The 21,680-nt window shown below is 37.0% G+C and overlaps 1 protein-coding gene and 1 non-coding gene across 3 annotated transcripts in view; both read left to right on the top strand.

Annotated features, from left to right (window-relative positions):
- The window catches only part of BCAP29 (B cell receptor associated protein 29), a 49,787-nt gene continuing 28,107 nt past the window's right edge, over positions 1 to 21,680 (top strand). The window contains exons 1-6 of one of the 2 annotated variants that reach the window (XM_034666491.1): positions 1 to 86; positions 547 to 653; positions 4,466 to 4,566; positions 9,164 to 9,314; positions 10,495 to 10,630; positions 15,703 to 15,811. In XM_034666491.1, the coding sequence (XP_034522382.1) occupies positions 562 to 653; positions 4,466 to 4,566; positions 9,164 to 9,314; positions 10,495 to 10,630; positions 15,703 to 15,811 (589 nt within the window). In that variant the 5' untranslated portion in view covers positions 1 to 86; positions 547 to 561. Of the gene's footprint in view, positions 87 to 118; positions 259 to 546; positions 654 to 4,465; positions 4,567 to 9,163; positions 9,315 to 10,494; positions 10,631 to 15,702; positions 15,812 to 21,680 lie in introns of those variants that run through there. The other variant, XM_034666498.1, reaches the window with a different exon arrangement.
- Positions 19,290 to 19,428, top strand: LOC117795592. The gene has a single exon (XR_004619663.1). It is a non-coding gene; the product is annotated as a small nucleolar RNA U109 (small nucleolar RNA).

The raw sequence follows: 21,680 nt of genomic DNA, 5'->3' as shown, positions 1-21,680 counted from the left end.
CCCCCCCTCGCCCCGCCGCAGCGTCTGACGTCCCGCGCGTCGGCCTGCGCTGAGCAGCGCAGGGAGCCAGGCAGGCCGCAGGCGGGGTAAGGCCGGACGAGTGCCCGAGAGCCGCGGTCCCCGAGGCGGGCAGGAGCGCCAGGCCGCGCGGGGCGGCGGGGTCGCGCCTCTCCTTCCGCGGTTGAACCTCGGGAGCTGGCCCAGCCCGCGGCGCGTTCGCGGAGTGGGAGGGCCCCTCGGCGCGGGCGTTAGCGGAGGGTAGCGTTAGGTTTTTGTCGCCGCGAGGGTGGCCGACAAGCACGTCCTTCGTGTCGCGCAGGCCGCCTCGTCGGTTCCGCAGGGCTCGCCCGGGAGGTGGAGACGCTGGCCTCCCGGCCCACCCTTGACCCCTGCCCCACCCCTCCCGCCGGTGGTTGCGGCCCGGCGCCTCGGGTTAGAGGAAAGTCGGACCCCGCCAGTCCCCTGGACGAAAGCATTGCGCCCAGGGCCCTTAACCAAGTTTTTCTTTGAAAGGCAGCAAAGTAAACTAAGTGTTTCTCTATTTAGGTGTGAAGAGAAAAAATGACACTCCAGTGGGTGGCAGTTGCAACCTTTCTTTATGCTGAAATAGGACTTATTTTAATCTTCTGTCTGCCTTTTATTCCTCCTCAGAGGTAGGAAACCTCCAAATCGTTACAATAAGTATTAAGTTAAAATAAGTACAGGAAACATGATGAGCTACTTTAGACTGTTTAGTGTGATATGGGGAAAGTTTTCTTAAGATTAAAAAGTTTTGAATGCTGATTATATAACATGTGCTCTTTAAACTCACAAATTTTAGGTACTAGTAATATTAAAATATCACTTTATATAAAACTTTTTATTATATATACAAACGAATTAGCTATTTCCCGTCACTTCTAAAAGGAAAAGGACCCAGTCTTTTGGTTCTGTTGATTACAGACAATAAAGTGGTGGTTATACTTTTAATACATGTCGTCATCAAATTTAATCTTGTTTATTGCCCTGAATTGGAACAGTGAACTAAAAAAAGGGAAATGGATAAATGATGTCAACAGCACGCATGGGTGCAGAAATGTTTTATTGGGGCAGTGGAACAACAACGGATAAAGTTAAGCCAGTAAATTATTTTTGACGTTGCTCTTATGTAACCCAAAGATAGTTTCATTAATGTTTAATGGCAATTTTACTACTTTTTTTCATACACAGAATTAATAATTAATATATATATATAAGTGCTGAATATGGAAAGTACCACAACCATACATTAGCGTTAATTCCTTAGTAAAGACCTTCAAAAGTCTTGAAGTACAGTACTAAGTATTTAAATTGAAGTCTTGGCTCACTTTACTCCTCTAATAATCCTCATATTGCTCAGTTTGGAGGCTGTGGGGGTGGCGGTTAGTATAGTGGACACACAACGTAACATTAGTTTCAGGTGTACAACCTAGTGATTCAACTTCTCTGTAGTTATGCCATGCTCACCACAGGTGTAGCTGCCATCTGGGGAGTTCAGTTTTAGATCCAGGAAGTTGATAGTATGAATGGTGAAATGCACTTTTAATAAAAATGTTGAAACACCTTTGTTCATGCTCATGACATAAAATCTTTCATAAATGAGATCCTAGAGATAAATTCATTGAGATCCCATGACTGGAAGAGACTTACGAAAGTTTTTGCTTTGGCTCAGGGTCCAGGTGGTCCTTACATCTCTTAACGTGCTCCTTACCTACCTAGATTGTTACTCATTTCTGTCCTTGCCTATCAGCTTTGCCATCACTTCTTCCTTACTAAAGAAAAAAAATTGAATCATACTGTAAGAAGGAGCATTAGGGATCATTTTTTCCTACCCACTCATTCAGTAGTCTAAGTAGTCTAAGGTGAGCTAGCTGATCCATGGCCGACTCCAGACAAGAATCTGGCTTTCAGCCTAGGGCTTTTTCTACTCTACTGCTCATCCTGTCTGTTTTGTTTCAAATCTCTATAATGCCCTGTTAGCTTTTTGGTAGTAGTTGCAACAAGAGAGTCCTGTATTCAGGAAAGGAAAGATGTTACTTATAAACATCTGATTTATAAATAAGGCTTAAGAATTTACAAAATATATATATTTTTTTGTCAGTTAATATTTTCTACATGAAAACGATCCATAGGTTATGGATCGTTTTCTTCCTGCCAAATATAATTTTTTTCCTACACTATTCAGGTAGCTCTTTGATAGATGTGTATGTAAACACAGATTATGTATAGGCTCATGTACAAACATACATAAAATGTGTGTGTGTATATATATATATACATATATATGCACACAATTCATTTATAATATGTCCTTACTGCGTGTATCCACATATTTTAATCTTTTATACATGTATCACCATATCATCAAAGAAAAGGCTTCATTCTTTATTTAATTTGGCTATTATTTACTCACATAACCCATTGGTTAAAGACATATAGTTACAAGTCAGGCTGCCTGGGTGTATGTCCCAACTTTGCATGTTACTGTATGACCTTGGGCAAATTATTTACCATTTCTGGTTGGTTTCCCCATCTGTAAAATAGAGGTAATACTAGTACCCACCTCATGTAGTGGTTGTGGTGATGAAATGAGCTAAAATATGTAAAAGTGCTTAGAACCATAGTCTAGTAATGACTCAATATATAACAGCTATTATCATTTCCTCCTTGAATTGAGTATTACTAGAAACTGCTAGTCATTTCCTGTAGGAAGTTTTTTTGGTGTTCCCTTATTTACTGACCTTTGAAATGTGAATTTGCATTGGGACTTAGGTGAAAGTATTGCCACTTACGTTCTCTTTCTAAAAATCTAAAATTTCTGTAATGTAAATTTTGAATAGTATCTCAGAATTGGAAGCATAGAGGCTTAGGGACCTCCTCCATCTATATTACTCTCCCTCCCTTCACCAACTTCAAGTTGTTATTTAGGGTCATTTCCCAAACTTATTAGTTAATAATTTGTCATAATCTTAAAGTAAAACTTTTTTTTAGGTTGTAAGTGTTTGAGGTTTATTTAGGTGCTTATTACTTTTATGTTTCCTTTGGACTCCATGAGTCTGTTATTCATTTAAAATGCTAAAATAATTAATTACTTAATATATATTATAAATATATATAATTTATATATATGTATATGCATATATAAACTGTTTTATATATATGCGCCCTTGTACTGGGATGCCTGGGTGGCTCAGTCAGTTAAGTGTTCGACTCTTGATTTCAGCTCAGGTCAGTATCTCAGGGTCCTTAGGTTGAGCCCCACATTGGCCCCGCACCCAGTGTGGAGACTGCTTGAGATTCTTTCTCTCCTTCACCCTCTGTCCCTCCCCCTTCTCACACACATGTGTGTTCTCACTCTCTCTCTCTCTAAAAAAAATAAAATAAAATGCCCCTGTACAAAGTTTGTTACCTTTCCAATTGTGTGGTGGATTGCTTTGTCATTCTTTGTGATTTATAATCCATACTTTCTTACCTCTGTGTCTTTGCTTGTGCTGTTTAAACTGTCTCAATGATATTTTTAATTCTTTTTTTTTTTTTAAGATTTTATTTATTTATTCGACAGAGATAGAGACAGCCAGCGAGAGAGGGAACACAAGCAGGGGGAGTGGGAGAGGAAGAAGCAGGCTCATAGCAGAGGAGCCTGATGTGGGGCTCGATCCCAGAACACCGGGATCACGCCCTGAGCTGAAGGCAGACGCTTAACCGCTGTGCCACCCAGGCGCCCCCAATATTTTTAATTCCTTTGTGGTAAAAATAGAAAAATTCTTTTACTTGGAGTATATGTTAGAAGTGTATTATGTGGGGCGCCTGGGTGGCTCAGTTGTTAAGCGTCTGCCTTCGGCTCAGGGTGTGATCCCGGCGTTATGGGATCGAGCCCCACATCAGGTTCCTCCGCTGGAGGCCTGCTTCTTCCTCTCCCACTCCCCCTGCTTGTGTTCCCTCTCTTGCGCTGGCTGTCTCTATCTCTGTCAAATGAATAAATAAAATCTTTAAAAAAAAAAAAAATAGAAGTGTATTATGTAAAAATATATAGTACCGAGTTGGACTCCCTATTCCTGAAATGTTACTAATTATTAGACCAATAGGTCTTTGTTATTTCTGAGTTATTACCCTAATTAGCAAAAAGATAGAAGGTAATAACTTCTATCAGCAATATTACATGTTACTATAAGAATTCATGTATCTTTACTTTAAAAGTTATTTTTGCTGTAGAGTGTTTAAACCACCAGACAGAAGATAATGTCAGATTATCATTAAACTTGAAAGAGTTCTTTATTTCATGAGACATGTCATCAGAAAATTGCTATTTCTCTGATATGACAGAAAAAATTAAATTTCTGTAATTCTTTTCATTCACTATACAGTTACAAAATGTTAATTGAATATTTGCAAAGCATTTCAAAATCTTCTGATTTTTTACACCTAATGTAGTTTTATTTCTTTACAGATGGCAGAAGATTTTTTCATTTAATGTCTGGGGTAAAATTGCAACTTTCTGGAACAAGGCTTTCCTTACTATTATAGTCCTACTGATTGTTCTATTTCTAGGTAAGCACTGGATTCTTCTTTTGATTGGGCTTCACTCTTAACGGGCTTCTTTTATTAATTGAATTCATTGGGTTTTTAATTAACTAAGTTGATTTTGCTATTGATGTGCAGTAGGTTATACAGGAGTCATCCTGGGATAACCACCACGTATGCCACTGTTTTCTGAGAAAATATTTCTTATGTTCCATACCACCAGCCTCTGAAATGAATTTCTTTTTATAAAACTGGGAACAACTGGTGTGAGAAGGTACAAGTAGGCGATTGTATCAGGATGTGTGAATGCACTCATGCCTCGTTTCAAAATGTCAATAGTTGTCTCATGGTATGTTATCGTTATCAAGTAAATCTCCAGCCACGAAAGAAATAACGCTAAACAAGGAAAGGACAATAAAAAAATTTGTCCCAACTCTGCCACCAGCTAACTAAATGCCTTTTTTTTTTATAAAGAGTTTATTTATTTATTCGACAGAGATAGATACAGACAGCAAGAGAGGGAACACAAGCAGGGGGAGTGGGAGACGAAGAAGCAGGCTCATAGCGGAAGAGCCTGATGTGGGGCTCGGTCCCATAATGCCGGGATCACGCCCTGAGCCCAAGGCAGACGCTTAACCGCTGTGCCACCCAGGCGCCCCTAACTAAATGCCTTTTGGAATGGTATTTCATCTCTCGGAGTTTGGTTTATCCATTTGCAAAACAAAGAGAAAAAAGGCAATCATTTTTGCAGCTCCTTCTGGCTCTAGTATTATGTTCTTTTTTTTTTTTTTTTTAAATAATCTCTACACCCAATGTGGGGCTCAGACTCATGACCCCACGATGAAGAGTCGCACACTCTACCAACTGAGCCAGCCAGGCGCCCCTGTAGTACTGTGATCTTTAAACTCTAAAATTATCACGAGAATTTCTAGTGATAACTGCCACATATCCATATAAGGAAGGAAAACGGTAGTACAAGGTTTTTTTGGTTACGTATATCAGAAACCAACTGGAGCTCACTTGAGCAAGAAAGGGGAACTTATAATAAAATACAGAGTTGTTTTAGAGCAGCTCAGGGAAGGAAGGAAGCCAAATTCCAGGAAGAGACTAGTCCTAGGAACTGAAGTGTCATTTTCACGTCCCTGCATTACTCCATGGGTCTACTTCATTCTTCCTTATCCCTGTGGACTCTGATACTCTGTTCTCAGTCATATAGCTGTGGGTACCATATAGCTGACAAGTGTCATCACGCCAGCCATATGCAAGGATTAACTAGCTATTTCTGATCCCAATTCCAATGATAAGGAAAATAAATGAGCCAGTTCGTACTAGGTTTTCAACCTTTGTCTGGTAAGCTACGGTCAGGGGTAGGAGTCACAAATCAGAACCATGACCTCTGGCTGGAACCTACATCTGTGGACAGAGTGGGTAATTAATTCTCAGAGAATAGGGACATCATGGATAGTTAATATAGGACATTTGACCTTGGACGGTAAAGGCAGGCAGATAAGGACCTATGCCTTAAGCCTCAGTGTTTCCATCTCAGAATAGGGCAATCACACCTGCTCCACTGTGGTGATGTTCAAAAGTTTAAATGCAATAGTGAATGTAAAATACACAGTCCAGTGTTCTTGTCCACCAGAATGACAATGGTGTAAATTATGGAAAACCAGTAGATTACTCAAGTTTCATTTATATTTTACTTTCAAATTTGCCTCATTTTTCTTATTGGTTGTTTCTCTAATAATCATCACAAGGTGTTCGTGTTCCTGGAGCCAGTACTAACTGAATGTGTGTGCGTATGTGTGTTTTAAGGGGTGGGAATAGGCAGAAAGGAAGCAGGAAACCCAGGAATATGTTTAGTGTCAGCAGAAATGCATCCCAGGAATTTGAAAGTTTCCATGAGTGATCCAAAAAAAAGGCTGTCTCCACGTGGTTTCTAGAAAATTGACCATACGTCACACCCTGCCCATATGGTTGCCCAGTTTCATTTTTCAGACATAGTTTCCTTGCTTTTATACAGGTAACTTTATTCTCTAGGTAGGTTTGTATGACCATTTACATTTATAAACTTCTTTGATATTATTGATTAATCTTCAGCATTTCTGCATAATGGATCCAGGAATATTATTTTTTCTTTAAAAGCCAAAGAAGCTGAATAACAATCATAAGGATCCTTCATATTACTATGTGGTTCCTCTGGCCTGCTTAGAATAGCTCATAAATACTATTGTTTTGGGATTTTTTTAGTTGTTTCCTGGTGGTTGGATGATGTTACTATATTATTGTGGCAATCTGAGAAATGTAAAAGAGGAAATAGCCATTAAGATCAAGAAAATTTTTTAAAGATGATTTAAAAGACTGGGATAGATACCTGGGTGGCTCAGTCAGTTAACCATCTGACTTCGGCTCAGGGCATGATCTCAGGGTCTTGGGATCAAGCCCTGAGTCCATAAGGCTCTGTGCTCAGTGGGAAATCTGCTTCGCCCTTTGCCCCTCCCCCTCCTTGTGTGTGAGTGTTCTCTCTCTCTCTCTCAAATAAATAAATCTTTTTTTAAAAAAAGACTATTTCATATACCTCTATGCAAATAAACTTGAATTCCTAAATAAAATGGATAACTGTGTAGAGAAATATAACTTATCAGATGAACTCTAGTACATACAGAAAATTTAAGCAGACCAATTTTCCATAGAAGAATTACAGAAAGTTATTATTAAAAAAAAAGCTACCCCCATCAGAAAAGAATAAAACCAGATAGCTTTGCAAGAAATTCCACCACTTTAAAAAAACAGACATTACTAATGCTGCTTAAATTGTTCCAGAATTTAAAGAATTTAAAGAAATTTATGAAGCTAGAAAAAAGCAAACTCTAATTGAAAATAAACCAAAAAAAATGGAAACCAAATATAAGACTGGTAACATACAACACAGAGAAAAAAGTGTTAACAGCAGCATTAGTCATAATAGCCAAATAGTGGAAACAGTCCAAATGTCTTCAGCTGATGAATGGATAAACCAAATGTGGTATATCTGTACAATGGAATGTTATTCAGCCATAAAAAATAATGGCATACTGCTATGTGCTACAACACAGATGAACCTTGAAAACATTATGCTAAGTGAAGGAAGCCAGAACACACCAAAAAAAACCCACAGTAAATAATTGCTTTTGTATACAATGTCCAGAATAGGCAAATCCATGGAGGCAGAAAGTAGATTGGTGGCTCCTGGGAGATGGGGGAAGTGTGGAATGGGTATGGGGTTTTTGAGAAGGTTGATGAAAATATTCAGAAATTAGTGTTGTTGGTTGCACAACTTTGTGAATATACTCAAAACCACTGAATTATATACTTTAAAGGGGTAAATTTTAAGGTATGTGAGTTATAACTCAATAAAGCTGCTATTTAAAAAACTTAAATAGGGGTGCTTGAGTGGCTCAGTCGATTGGGCGTCTGCCTTCAGCTCAGGTCATGATCTCAGGGTCCTGGGATCGAGCCCCGCTTCAGGCTTCCTGCTCGGGGGGAGTCTGCTTCTCCCTCTCCCTCTGCCCCTTCCCCCATTCGTGCTCTCTCTCACATGCTCTCTCTCATGTGTGCTCTATCTTTCTCTCTCAAATAAATAAATAAAATCTTTAAAAACTAAAATAGTAGTTGAGGTGGCCTCAGTTTTCTAACCGGAACCTCTTTCCTGTGGCAGTAACTCTTTCCTAAGAATGCTGATGCCTACGTGAAAGAAACAGTCTGACTTGTTTGTCCCACTGGTCTTTGAGACACCTAAGGGGCAGATCTGCCTTACCTAGGACGTACAAGAATCCAGTGACTTCAGAGTGCACTAAATATAGATATGAATAAGGTGAAATCTGTTTTCCACTAGAAAGAAATAGACCCCCTGTACCTCTGAGACTTAATGGAACTGAACGCATCAAAAGTGTAGCTCTCTGAATGTTTCCAGTAGCAGATGCCATCCCCGTGCCCATTGCGGGAGCATATGCCCCCATAGGTCAAATTCCATTTTAACCTATGCCAGTGGAAATCTCAGTGTAACCAAATATTTCTAAAATCTCAATAAAGTCATATTACTATTACTAGTATTAATTATTAATATTTTAATAATAATATATTGTTACTTTAATAATATTGCTTTAACTTAATATCATTTCAATAATTACCATAATAATTTGATAATATCGAAGGGATAATATAATAAAATGCTAGTTCAGTCAGGAAAATGGGATAATTTCATGGAATTGATCAGAATGAGAGATGACCTATATGCTACTATCAGTAGGTTGGATTTTACTCAACCTATTAGGGATAGAAAGAATGACGGATAACAGTTTGCAGTGTAGCTAGAGATGAGAGACAGTACAATGATAATAAGTCCTAGATGAACAGTACAAAAAAAAAAAATCCTGTTCAGTCAAAGGTTCTCACCAACATCCATTTACAGAGCATCTCTTTTGAGTATGGTGCCCTCCAGAGATAATAGAGGAAAAGACAAAGAAAGCCCATGCCGAAAGTCCATTATTTAAAAGTCAGTTCAGTTGTTCTAAAACTGCTTTCCATGTTAATAATAATTTTATATTAAAAGCCAAAAGTAATGTTTTCTCTTTTTCTTTCATAGATGCTGTGAGAGAAGTAAGGAAATATTCATCTGCACCTGCCATTGAAAAAGGCTTAACCAGCAGACCTGGAGCCTATGAACACACACAGATGAAACTTTTTAGGTCTCAAAGAAATCTTTATATTTCTGGATTTTCATTATTTTTTTGGCTGTAAGTTTTAAATTTTAAAACATGATATATATTTCCCTTCCTCATTTTTCTTACATATACTACAGATTTTTTTTCCTATGCTGTTTAGTATACTAACACCTTCATAAAAAAAAAAAAAAAAAACATGAAATACCCAAATAATAGTCATTACGGCTTGTAGGCTTGATAGGTCCATAATGCCCTGCATGATCTGGCCCCTGCTTCTCTCTGGAGCCTTGTCTCCTCCTGTTCTCTGACATTCACACCACATTCCACCCACACTGAGCTGTTCATGCATTCGTTCTTGCAACAAATATTTATTGAGTTCCTATTGTGTACGAGACTCCTTCCTACTTCAGGGTCTTCACACCTGCCAAAACACTCCCCTCTTTCCCTGGCTACCTTTCTATTCATCCTTCAGCCCCTTTCACAGAGAATCCATTTGTGACCATCACTTCCCCCAAAGCAGGTGGCCCGTCTCTGTTGTATGCTTCCATGGAATGTATCTCTATATTTTTTTGAGTATCATTCATGGTTGCAATTAAATACTTTTTTAACTTTTTCCTCCCCAACTAGAACCTAAACCCCTTGAAGGACTTTGTTTCATTTCCTGCCGTGTCCCCAGTACCCAGCACGTTGTTTAACACTTAGCAATTCCAAACACTTAGCCGAGGAAATACCTGTTGAATGAATATTTGAAGATACTAATTTCTATGTCTAACAATGGAAGTTACCCATAAACTGATGTGAATGAGCAGTTTTTAGGCTTGGCCAGCCTCACACAATGCTCTTTAAATAGCAAATATTGAGGTGGTGGGGGGAAGAAAATCAAAAGAACAAAAACAACTTCTCTTACTGGCCCTACACACTATCTGAAATTCTGTTTCTCCTCCTCCTGGCCAAAGGCTTCTAGAAGGAGAACAGTTAAATTAACAAGTGCTGCTGAACCTGTCTTCTAAATGCTAGTCTTATAACAAAGATTCCAAAGGAACGAGATACAGGCTTGTTTTGACAGAAAGACTTAATTTTTTTAAAAAAAGGGAAGAAAGAAAAGAAAAGAAACAAACATATGTCCTCCCTAAACAATATCTCCCTCCACCATACCTACACCTAAGGGGAATTATTTGACAGTGACTGTTTATCTTAAACCACAGTTTCTAACGACTAGTTACACAGTACTCTGATGTTTCTGTTTGTTTAGAGTGTTGAGACGTCTGGTTATCCTTATTACACAGCTGGCTAAAGAACTGTCAAACAAAGGAGTACTTAAAACTCAAGCAGAAAATACTAATGAGGCTGCCAAAAAATTCATGGAAGAGAATGAAAGACTAAAACGGGTATTTAAATTTGCTTTTTAAAAATGTGTGTAAATGTTGTTGGTTTTCCCAAGGTATATTATTTTTCAGTATCAAAAAGAGCATTTTTATAATTTGTAAGCAAAAAGTGACCATAAGTAGCAAAATTGTTCTAGGAAATGATTGTTTCAAAGTGTCTTATTCTCCTTTAGATTTGTTTGTTCTCAATTTCCCTCCATAGTAGAACGTCATTGAACCTATTTTAATGCCATTGAACCTATTTCCTATGATTAAAAGAAAAAACAGTATTCTGGGAATATGGATTTTAATTCCTTCATTACCATTATTTTTACTTTATAACAAGTAAATCTTTATAAGTCTCAATGTTTCCATTTTCTTTTCAGTTAAATTATTTTTTAAATAATTTTTAAGCCTGATTGTTTGATTTGTGTGTGTGTGTTCTTTTAAATGTTCATTATGTAGGGAGGAGAGGAAAGTAGTTAATGCTAGATTGATGACTGCACATATATTTAAAAATCTTCAATTTGGTCATGTTGCTGATACTCCTTTTTGAGAACGCTATGCTGTAATTCCCCTGCCATTCAGACAGAGTATATATTAGGAACTGATGTTTTCCCTATTAAATAAAAAGAACAGATGAGAAAATGATAGCTACAAAAGTATTTTATTTTTTTCTTAAATGTAAAATTTAAGAGTAAGATGTCAATAGCTTGAGTGTTTGCTGTTCATATTAATCCCCATAAGTTTTGCTAATTCTGCTTCTTAGAAGAAAGTGTCAATGGAACCATTCAGAAGTGAAACAAATTTTCTTAAAAAAAAAGTGTTCCTAAAATAATACAATAAAATGGTTTTCCTATTATAAATTAATGAATTGAAAATAGTCAATTATGTATTACCCCAAGTTATATTTATGTAAAAAGTATTGAGTTTAATAATAGAGAATTAACATACTTACCTTAGTCCTAGAGCCTAGCCTCTTATAGAAAGAACTATAAATACCACCCTTTTTCTAAATGAATTAGCCAATACATAATACAATAGAAGGCTTTCCAGAACCTATTAAATAAGGCAAACCTCACTGCAAAAGAAAGTGTTTGATGCTGTAGTATAATGGTCACCTATTCAGAACCCATGTTTTATTTCTAATGATGTCTGCCTTATTTTCCACTACAGCAAAAAAGGTAAAGAAATACCTTTTCTCATATAAAATAGCATTCAAAAATGTTTTTTTGGTGGTATTATAACCAGCATCTTTTAAGGAAACTTTTAGAGACTAGCACCACTTTATTTTTTACTTTGTTTTGTTCTGTTTTGAAAAGGCATTGATCCATAGCTGTCATGTAAATTTCCTTTTGTAGTAAATACAGGTCTGGGAAATCAAGCTCATGGTATTTCTGTATTCAAAAGCAGGCAATAAGTCATTTCTGCTTTTTTGGAATGTTTCAGCAGCAAAATCAGCCTCGTTTTGTACCTCAGTATTACTTGTTTCATTTTCTGTCCTTTGATCTTTTTTCAAAATGGTAAAAGTAAAAACAAAACCCTCAAAGCTTTGATTACTATATGATGGCTAAACTCAAAAGCACCCAGCCTTGTATTTGTAAACTTACTGTGTACTTATCTTGATTTAAAATTATGCCCATGATGTTAGAGTAATGAGTTCTAGTTACTAACAAAACACTGCTTTTTTCCTCTTACTCTCTAGTTGTTTTCCTTTTACTCATCAGCTTTAAGGAAATGGAAAGTGTTTCTGTAAATTTTGGTACTATTATTTTTTTTGTATACACCCTAATTAACATACTTAAATTAGTCTGGTCCTTCAAAAAAAGTACCTTCCTCAAAACATTTTTGGAACTTTCCTTTAGTATTGTTTTCACGAGTTACCCTTGCAAGGAAGTTTATTTCATGAGTACTGATTCTTTGATTCCTCCACGATTTCTCTCCTTTTGTTTGTTTGTTTGTTTTCCTCCCCTTTGATTCCATGCTATCCTGGTTCCCTGCTTCCTGCATGGGAAGGACCCAGTCATTGGCCCCAGAACATCAGAGACACGTAGATACGGTGAGCCAAAGCTCGCACACAGTAAGGAGAAAGTTCGTGAGCTGCACATTAATACCATCAGTGCCCAAAGTGTAACTAATTGACCAAGGAAAGCCAGAGGTCAGAATATCAAAGATCACTTCTGTTTTGAGCTATTTCATGTCGATTTTGAAATATTAGCTAAAGAAAGATAAAATGGCTGAAACAACTCTTTATTCTCTATCAGGGACACTTTATCAAATGGAAAGCACTTTTACTGTGAGATCCAAGAGACTTAAGTGTTAATCCTAACTCTACCAGTAATTAGCATTGTGACCTTACAGGTCCTCAAGTGCAAGGTTATAAATAATAGCTAACACTATGCCAGGTACTGCTTCAAAACCTTCACAGTAAGGTATTAACTCTTAATTCTTGGAACAACACCATGAGGATGGTACTGTTATTATCCGTATTTTATATATGAGGAAATGGAAGTGCAGAAAGGTTAAGTGACTGACACAAAACCATTCAACAAATTAATAATGACAGAGCTAAGATTTGAATCCAAGCAGCCTGGCTCTAGAATCCACACTCTTAACCACATTGTTTTGTGCCCTTTGTATGCTGTCTTATAAAATGACTTTCAGATGGCACCTGAGACCCCATTCTGTTCTGAGAGTCAGTTAATGAAACAATTATGAAAGACCAATAAACTCCTAATTTAACTGCTTTAAAATAACAGCAGTGATGGAGTTTTACTTACCAGTTTTTTTTCCAGCCACTCACCACAGTGGTATAAGGTGGGTGGGACAGGGAACACATGCATTATCGTAGCTAGTAGCTAGCTATTGAATTTCAGTTCCAGGGCTCTTGGTCTTTCTCCAGCATCAAGTCACACATAATAAATTTGGACAAGTTTGCAGGTGCAATAATGAAAGCTTATTTACAAGACCAACACAAATCCAACTTTTCCAAGTCAATGGCATAGTAATTCAAGCAGTCACTATAAACATTCCTGCAACTCAGTGGTTCTCTTCCAATTTGGGTAATCACTGGAGACTGTGTGAACTGAATTCAGTGAAGTAACAGCTAGGATTGTTTTGAACTTGAAGTGGATAACAAATTATAGAGATTTGGGGGGGAAAATCTTGTTTCTGCTCTTTAAAAAAAAATTTTTTTTTTAATTTTAAAGATAGGAGCCTCCTTCAGCTTAAGTATATACTTAAGTGTGTTTTGTCTCTTAAAAAAATTCTTTGGGGTCATATAATATATTCATTAGAGCTTTAATTCCTCCTTCTGAGGTGCCTAAACTCTGTTATAACATGATAGAACTGTATTTGATCCTATGGTACAGTTTGTATGCTCTTGTCTCATTGTTTCTACTAGATTAAAGTTACATGAGAGCAGAGACCATGTTTCTCTTACATTTTTATCCCTTATATCAACTAATTGTAATAAATTTGCATGTAGCCCATGCTCAGTAGAACTTTGTGAGTTTTGTTTATTGGATATACCATCTTACATTAGAAAGGGAATTACCCTGCAGTAGAAATTATTTTCTGTCACTTTGTTTAAAATTGCCCTGAGCTGCTTTTTTTACCTGACTATGGAAGCTGTCAATATCAAGTTGCTGCCGCTTTATTTACTCAAATAACCCATGCCAGTGTATACACATATTTCGTTTTTCAAATATTAATCTAATTTGCCTTTCTTGGTAACTTAAATATCTTAAAATTTCTCTAAGATAAGTAAGCTTCTTAATTCTATTAACAATGATAGTTTCCTTTTAGACTCACAGATTATGAAATGTTTCCTCCATGATATTTTTATTTTAGTCAAATATTTTACTATTCTGATCTTAATTTTTCTTGCCTAGAAAAGATGATCCACAGAGAGCCTGGGTGGCTCCGTTGGTTAAGCATCTGCCTTTGGCTCAGGTCATGATCCCAGGGTCCTGGCATCAAGTCCTGCATCGGGCTCCTTGCCCAGCAGGGAGCTTGCTTCTCCCTCTGCCTGCCACTCCCCCTGCTTGTGCGCTCTCTCTCTCTCTCTGACAAATGAGTAAAATCTTTTTTTAAAAAAAGGAAAGAAAGAGAAAGAAAGAAAGGAAGGATGATCTACAAACATACAAAAAACATTTTAAAAGCCTGCATAGATTTTAAAATATAAAAAGCTTTGTAAAAGTTTAACTGAACAAGAGTAATTTGGGTACTATTCTATGACTATTCAGAATTAGGTAGAATCGGGGCGCCTGGGTGGCACAGCGGTTAAGCGTCTGCCTTCGGCTCAGGGCGTGATCCCGGCGATCTGGGATCGAGCCCCACATCAGGCTCCTCCACTATGGGCCTGCTTCTTCCTCTCCCACTCCCCCTGCTTGTGCTCCCTCTCTCTCTCGCTGGCTGTCTCTGTCTCTTTCGAATAAATAAATAAAGTCTTTAAAAAAAAAAAAAGAATTAGGTAGAATTTTCCAAACGTAGAGATGGCCCTGACATTTTACACTTACCCATCCCCACCCTGACATTATATTCCTTTTTTACAGATTGGTCTGCATAAAAATAGTCTGAGTAGACAGCTCTGTAATTGGAACATAATGGTTTACCAATTAATATCATCCTCAGAACTGTTTTTCTCCTTAGATTTACATCACACACTTAATGGAGGAAAAGCCATTCACATTACTTACCTAAATACTTTTTGGAAACATAATTTTAATTATAGCCCAACCAGAAACTCTTATTTTCATTTCAGAGATTTCAGCCTTAGTAAAAAAAAATCTTTTTGTTTGCCAAATATCAAGTTTCTATCAGCAAAAGTACATTGTAGGAAATTATAAAATACTAAAAGGACAAAGAAATAAAGACCGTATTGCAATGAGCACTGGGTGTTATACGCAAACAATGAATCATGGAACAGTACATCAAAAACTAATGAAGTACTGTATGGTGACTAACATAATAACAAATATTAAAAAAGAATCGAAGACCAATAATTTTAAATATGTTATTCAGCCTATTTCCTGAAATAATATTGGTTGTTGCAGTCTAAGCTTACTTCTTTCCATAACTCTCTTTTCTGATAGCTCTTGAAAACCTATGCCAAGGAAGAGGAACACATTTTGGAAGCAGAAAATAAAAAACTAGTAGAAGACCAGGAAAAACTGAAAACTGAATTAAAGAAGACTTCAGATGGTAACTTCTTGGGCATGTGCGGAAGTAGAAAGTGTAGCATCATATTTTATGCAGTTACTCTTCACTGTTTTCCCTAAAACAAAACTAATGGCTCAATGTTCTTCTGGCTAAAATACTGAGAGTGGCCTATTTATAAATTCCGGCTCAAATATGAAGATAAAACATGATTTTGGCCAAGAGAAACATGTTCTGTTATACAGAAAAACATGTAGGTGTTTCAGATCTGTGTTGTAAATACAGATGTTCCTACCTTAGCAAAAGAGCTATGTTCCTGAAAAGTTGCTTGTAAACACAGTTTTGGAAAATGAATCACATTTTTCCATCATAGTATATTGCTTCTTTGGAAGAAGCAATCTCAGGGGGACAGTTTTGGTTACAGGAAAATATACTGCTTATCTCAAACCCTAATATTTCTTAACTGCCAGATATAAGGAAAGCATTCCCTGAAAAGAGATGGATAGTGTAGAGTAAGCAACAATCTGGGGTTGCTGACAATTTGAATGGCTTATTCTAAAATACATTGCAATCAGGACTTGGGAAGTCAGCTATTTCTTCTGTTTTTTTGTTTCTTAATAATTCTGATAGCATTTTCTTCTTCATAAAAAAAAAATGTTATTGCTTATAGCCACATAACGCAGAAAAGTAGGTACCCTAAGTCCAGTGTCATCCCAGGAAACTCTGAGTAAAAATTTGTGGCTGGACCCCTGGGCAACATCCTCGCATATAACAGATATTCCTTGATGTTGTCCAGACAGTAGCAGACCTCTCAGCCAGTTAGAGTTAAGATAATGATCAATGTATAGACCTTCTCCGATTTCGAATCTCTTCCACTCTCTTTGTTGGAGGTAAATTAGAGAATGTCCAGTGACTGAATCATGGACCTACTTTAGACCATTTGTAAGTTTATATTTCTTTAAATAGATCTTGGCTTAATAAAAGTTTTTTATATTATAAATTGCTTTATTATCTACTTACAATATTTGGATAAAGTTTATTTCATCAAGATGTATTTGTATTTGATATGGAAAGCCCAAAGATAAAAGCTCATTCTGTAAAAACAAAACAAAATACATAGGATATTTCATATGATATAAAATTCTTTAATCACTTTCCTACTTCTTATTTAAAGTGAAAAAAAAAGATTAGAGGCAGTAGTTAAAAAAAAAGTTACTCTTCTAGACAAGATAGTGTATTATGTGATTGGTGTAGTATAGCCCAAAATTCATTTTTGGTACTGTTGCCTCTTCTGTTGTTACAAAAGATTTGGAACATGATCAACAAGTTTTAACACTTACATGAAAATAAATTTAGTAATCACCCACCCTCTATGTTAGACATTTAAGAAGAGAAGCAGTGTTCTTCTTTTTCACCCAGCATAAAATATTGCTGCAATCCTTTTGAAGAATTCAAGGGACTATTTCCAAAATACCTTTTATTAGCATTAAAAAAATGGTTTCAAAATCCTGCTTTTTTTCATACCCACCATGGCGTGGATCCCTCTTTTAATGTAAGAAGGGTGGTACAAAGATAAAAGACAACAGGTTTTTTGCCATGCTGCACCTATCTTAACTTTAAGTTTAGTTTCTTTTTCCTTTACCTTTCAAAAATCCCAACTTTAAGATATTTTGAGCTTTGACTTTGTAAGTCTGAGATACAACTCTAAATCTAATATTATTTTAGAGTAATATAAGAAACTCAGTATTTCTTTAACAGACAGTTGAGATGTTTGGAGTAGATGAACTCTTTGATAATGTAGACATTGTGTTTATAATCTGATAGCAAGAGATACCAGCTTCTGTGTTTAAAGTGTAGACTACAACTCTACTTTCAGAGTGAATCAGTGTTGAGGTAAAAGCAGATTTTACCTGTTTGAGTATGTCCTGTTAGGTTTCTGCAAGATGTGTGATATTTTATGAACACAGTTTATGTACCCAAAATTATTATTTCACATAACAGTATTAATGACCTTGAGAAGATCAAAGTTCCATTTCTAAAGGAGATATATCTTTGGCTCTGTTCTCTTGACGTATTCCAGTCAAGTTCATTAAGGCAAGAACTAAAAAATTATGTGAATTAATAGTGCAAGAGACTCAGGTAAATTCAGTAGTACAATGCTTTGTACCTATTGTCATTCAAAATCCTTGATTTCTAAACATGAAGGATATTAAGGCTGACAGGGCTTAAGAAATGTTTCAGAAAGTTTTTTTTATATTTGAAAATTGAGTAGAAAAGCACTGTCATTTGTCACTTCATGGAGGCAAATAGAGTATTTCAATATGAATTTTCTTACCCTTGGTGATGGTTTAATCTAAGTGAAACATTTTCTCCAAAGTATACTAGTGGAGATAAAGCATAAATACAAATGTTTAGCCTCAGATTGGAAAAGCAGTGTTCTGAACACAGGTATTAAGAACACTCTATTGGTAGTGCCAAACACTCCATCAGTTTTTAATCACCAGCTCAGATTTGGACCAGAGTTAGTAAATTGTCTGTGCTTCAGTGCGGTAATATGACCCCAGTGATCCAAAAGAGAGCACACATGTCCCAAAGCACCTAATTTATAGTTAGGACTAACTTAGTCAGGTGTAAGGACCTGATCTATCATTTTTAATGATCTGTTTAACAATAACTCTGATACCCCAGTACGTGGAGTAATTGGGAAAGGGCACTGCCATGCAGAATGAGAACTTAGGTTTGAAGAATTTACAGAGCTCACATAATAATAACAAAAAAAGACCTTAGAAGCTCTCATAATAAAAATAGATCTTGTATGCGGTGGGAAACCTTATGATGTCCAAGGAGATTGACTTCAAAGGAGTCTCCCAGGATAGCTACTGGTTTTTATTCTTACAAAGAAATACCTTCTTGGCATTTATGCTTATAAATATATACCTTCTTGGGGCGCCTGGGTGGCACAGCGGTTGAGCGTCTGCCTTCGGCTCAGGGCATGATCCCGGCGTTGTGGGATCGAGCCCCACATCAGGCGGCTCCTCTGTGAGCCTGCTTCTTCCTCTCCCACTCCCCTTGCTTGTGTTCCTTCTCTCACTGGCTGTCTCTATCTCTGTCAAATAAATAAAATCTTTAAATAAATAAATAAATAAATAAATAAATAAATAAATAAATACCTTCTCAATATATATTAACTAGAGGAAACATGTGCCATTCAGTCATTGCCTGCACTCATGCAATGGTGAAAGTAGATATGATTTTGAAAGTGAGGGCACCTGGCTGGCTCAGTTGGAAGAGCATGGGACTCTTGATCTCGGGGTCGTGAGCTTGAGCCTGATGTGGAGTGTAGAGATTTCTTAAATAAAACAAAACAAAAATGTTTTTAATAAAAATTTAAAAAAAAATAAAAGTGAGTTTCAGGGCACCTGGTTGGCTCAGTCAATAGAGCATGCAACTCTAGATCTCAGGGTCATGAGTTCAAGCCCCACATTGGGCATAGAGGTTACTTTTTTTAAAAAAAAAAAGTGATGTTCTTGTGGAAATGTCTCCTCCTTATTCCTTTATGAGCAGAAATGTATTCATAACATGCTACATTTTAAAAGGAGTTCTCCGAGCTGCCGATCTTACAGTAGAGGTTGAGTAGTAGCCTACCTATTTCTCCTACATAAAGGGAAAAGAGGAAAAGACAAAAAAAGTGATTGAGGCAAAATCCTTTACCTGGCTCTATCCTCCTTCTCTCCTTCCCTCCCTCCCTCCTTCTTTCCTTCCTTCCTCTTTCAGTCCATCGGCAATTTTTTAAAGAACTTTTCAAATTATTTATTTATTTCAAGATCTTTTAACATGGAACATAATTAAAATAAGACATAGCTTTTTATGCAGATTTAAAACTGAGGGATGGGGCTCCTGGGTGGTTCAGTTGGTTGAGCGTCTAACCCTTCATCTCCGCTAGGGTCTTGATCTCGGGATCATGAGTTCAGGCCCCACGTTGAGCTCTGCCCTGGGCATGGAGCCTACTTTAAAAAAAAAAAGAAAAAGAAATAAACAAAACTGAGGGCTTTCCAATTCCTTAAAAATGAGTTATTTGAGCCATCTATCTATCTAAAAATTCTCAAAGTCTAACATAAGCATTTGTTCTTATAGTTGAAAATTTTTGTGAGCATGAACTGTCTTTATTTTTTTTTTAAGATTTTATTTATTTATTCAACAGAGTTAGAGACAACCAGTGAGAGAGGGAACGCAAGCAGGGGGAGTGGGAGAGGAAGAAGCAGGCTCATAGCAGAGGAGCCTGATGTGGGGCTCAATCCCATAACGCCGGGATCACGCCCTGAGCCAAAGGCAGATGCCCAACCGCTGTGCCACCCAGGTGCCCCTGAACTGTCTTTAATTTGCAGCTATATCAAAGCCGTCACCTCATTTCGAAGTTGTTAATAGTTTAAAAAATGTGTTAGTTTTGGTCATATTGTTTGCTTTATTTCCTCTTAATGAGCTTTTATAATTTGAATAAGAAATCCCGATTTTTTCTCCTCTGTTTATATATTTGGAAGTTTCTGCTTCTTTGCCATCTCCTTCCCTTTTCTTAATAACTAAAGAAAAGTCCATATTAAAAATAATAGTACAGTTTATTTAATGGATGTGACAATAGGCAGTATGTAATTAATAGTATATTAATTAAGCAAAAAAATTGCACCAAACTATTAATAGCAGTTTTCCTTGGGATGTACAAAGAATTTATTTTTTTCTGGAGTTGAAATTATTTTCTGTAATGAATTTCTTTTTTGTGTACAGTGAAAAGGATAAAAAGAAAACAAACTCTCTTCCAATATCCAAGTAATCTAAGGCATCCTTTTTGGGGCTTGAATTATCTAATTGATTGAGTCTATTCCCAACTTACCCCCTATTCCTTACTTTGAGGGTAGATACTACATCTTAGAAGTTGTTTAACCATTGCTAAGTGACATGGATCACCTTGCAAAATCTGAAAATATACTGGGTCGTTCTAGTCAAGTCACTGAACCTTTTATAGGCCACAGTTTTCTGTAAAATGAGGTAATTGGCCAGTTAACCTTTAATGTCTATGTATCTCCAAATAATATAATTAAGCAAAAGTGACCATCAAGAATTATTTTCACTAGACCCTTTTACCAAATAAGATTGGTCATGGGTTCAGGGAATTAGAGCATGAAGATACGCCTATTTGAAGGCTACCATTCAACCCACTTACAGGACCTAGACCTAGAAAAATGAATGGAACATTCATTGAGCTCACCAGACGTTCACAATCTAGACAACCACGTAACTAGACAACTATGGTCTTGAAGAATCGTATTAGCAGAACATAGAGGAGGAATGCCTTACCCCACTGGATGGGAATGGGTTGCTGAAAAATCTTGGAGGCAAGTGGCCTTTAAGCAGAAATTTAAAGATGAGTCTGGGTGGCTCAGTCAGCTGGGCGTCTGCCTTCAGCTCAGGTCATGATCCCGGGGTCCTGGGATGGAGCCCCGCCTCAGGCTCCCTGCTCAATGTGGGGCCTGCTTCTCCCTCTCCCTCTGTACCCTGGCTTGTGCTCTCTCTCTCACTATCTCAAATAAAATCTTAAAAAAATAAAAAAAAATTTAAAAAATAAAAAGAATTATTTTCACTGTGGCTTTTTGACCCTTAAAATTGCATTTATTTTTCATGAGAGAAAATTTTTCACTGTAAGTTACCTTTCTTCCAGACCAAAGTTCAGCAGGTGGTTAATTAAGCCATATTCCTCACAGGAGAAAAATGTTTCATGTAAGCTTAGAATCATTAGGACAGGGCCTGGCATGTTTTATCCACCTATTAGCTCATAGCTCAAGTGTGTTATATGGAATGGGGCTACAAATCTTAAGTCTCTTGGGTGAGACATACCATTTCTCACTAGGTTATAGTGTGGTTG

Source organism: Ailuropoda melanoleuca, chromosome 1, assembly GCF_002007445.2.
Source record: "Ailuropoda melanoleuca isolate Jingjing chromosome 1, ASM200744v2, whole genome shotgun sequence".
Taxonomy (NCBI): domain Eukaryota; kingdom Metazoa; phylum Chordata; class Mammalia; order Carnivora; family Ursidae; genus Ailuropoda; species Ailuropoda melanoleuca.
Note: the sequence above shows the minus strand (reverse complement) of the source record. Positions and strands in the feature narration are given on the sequence as shown.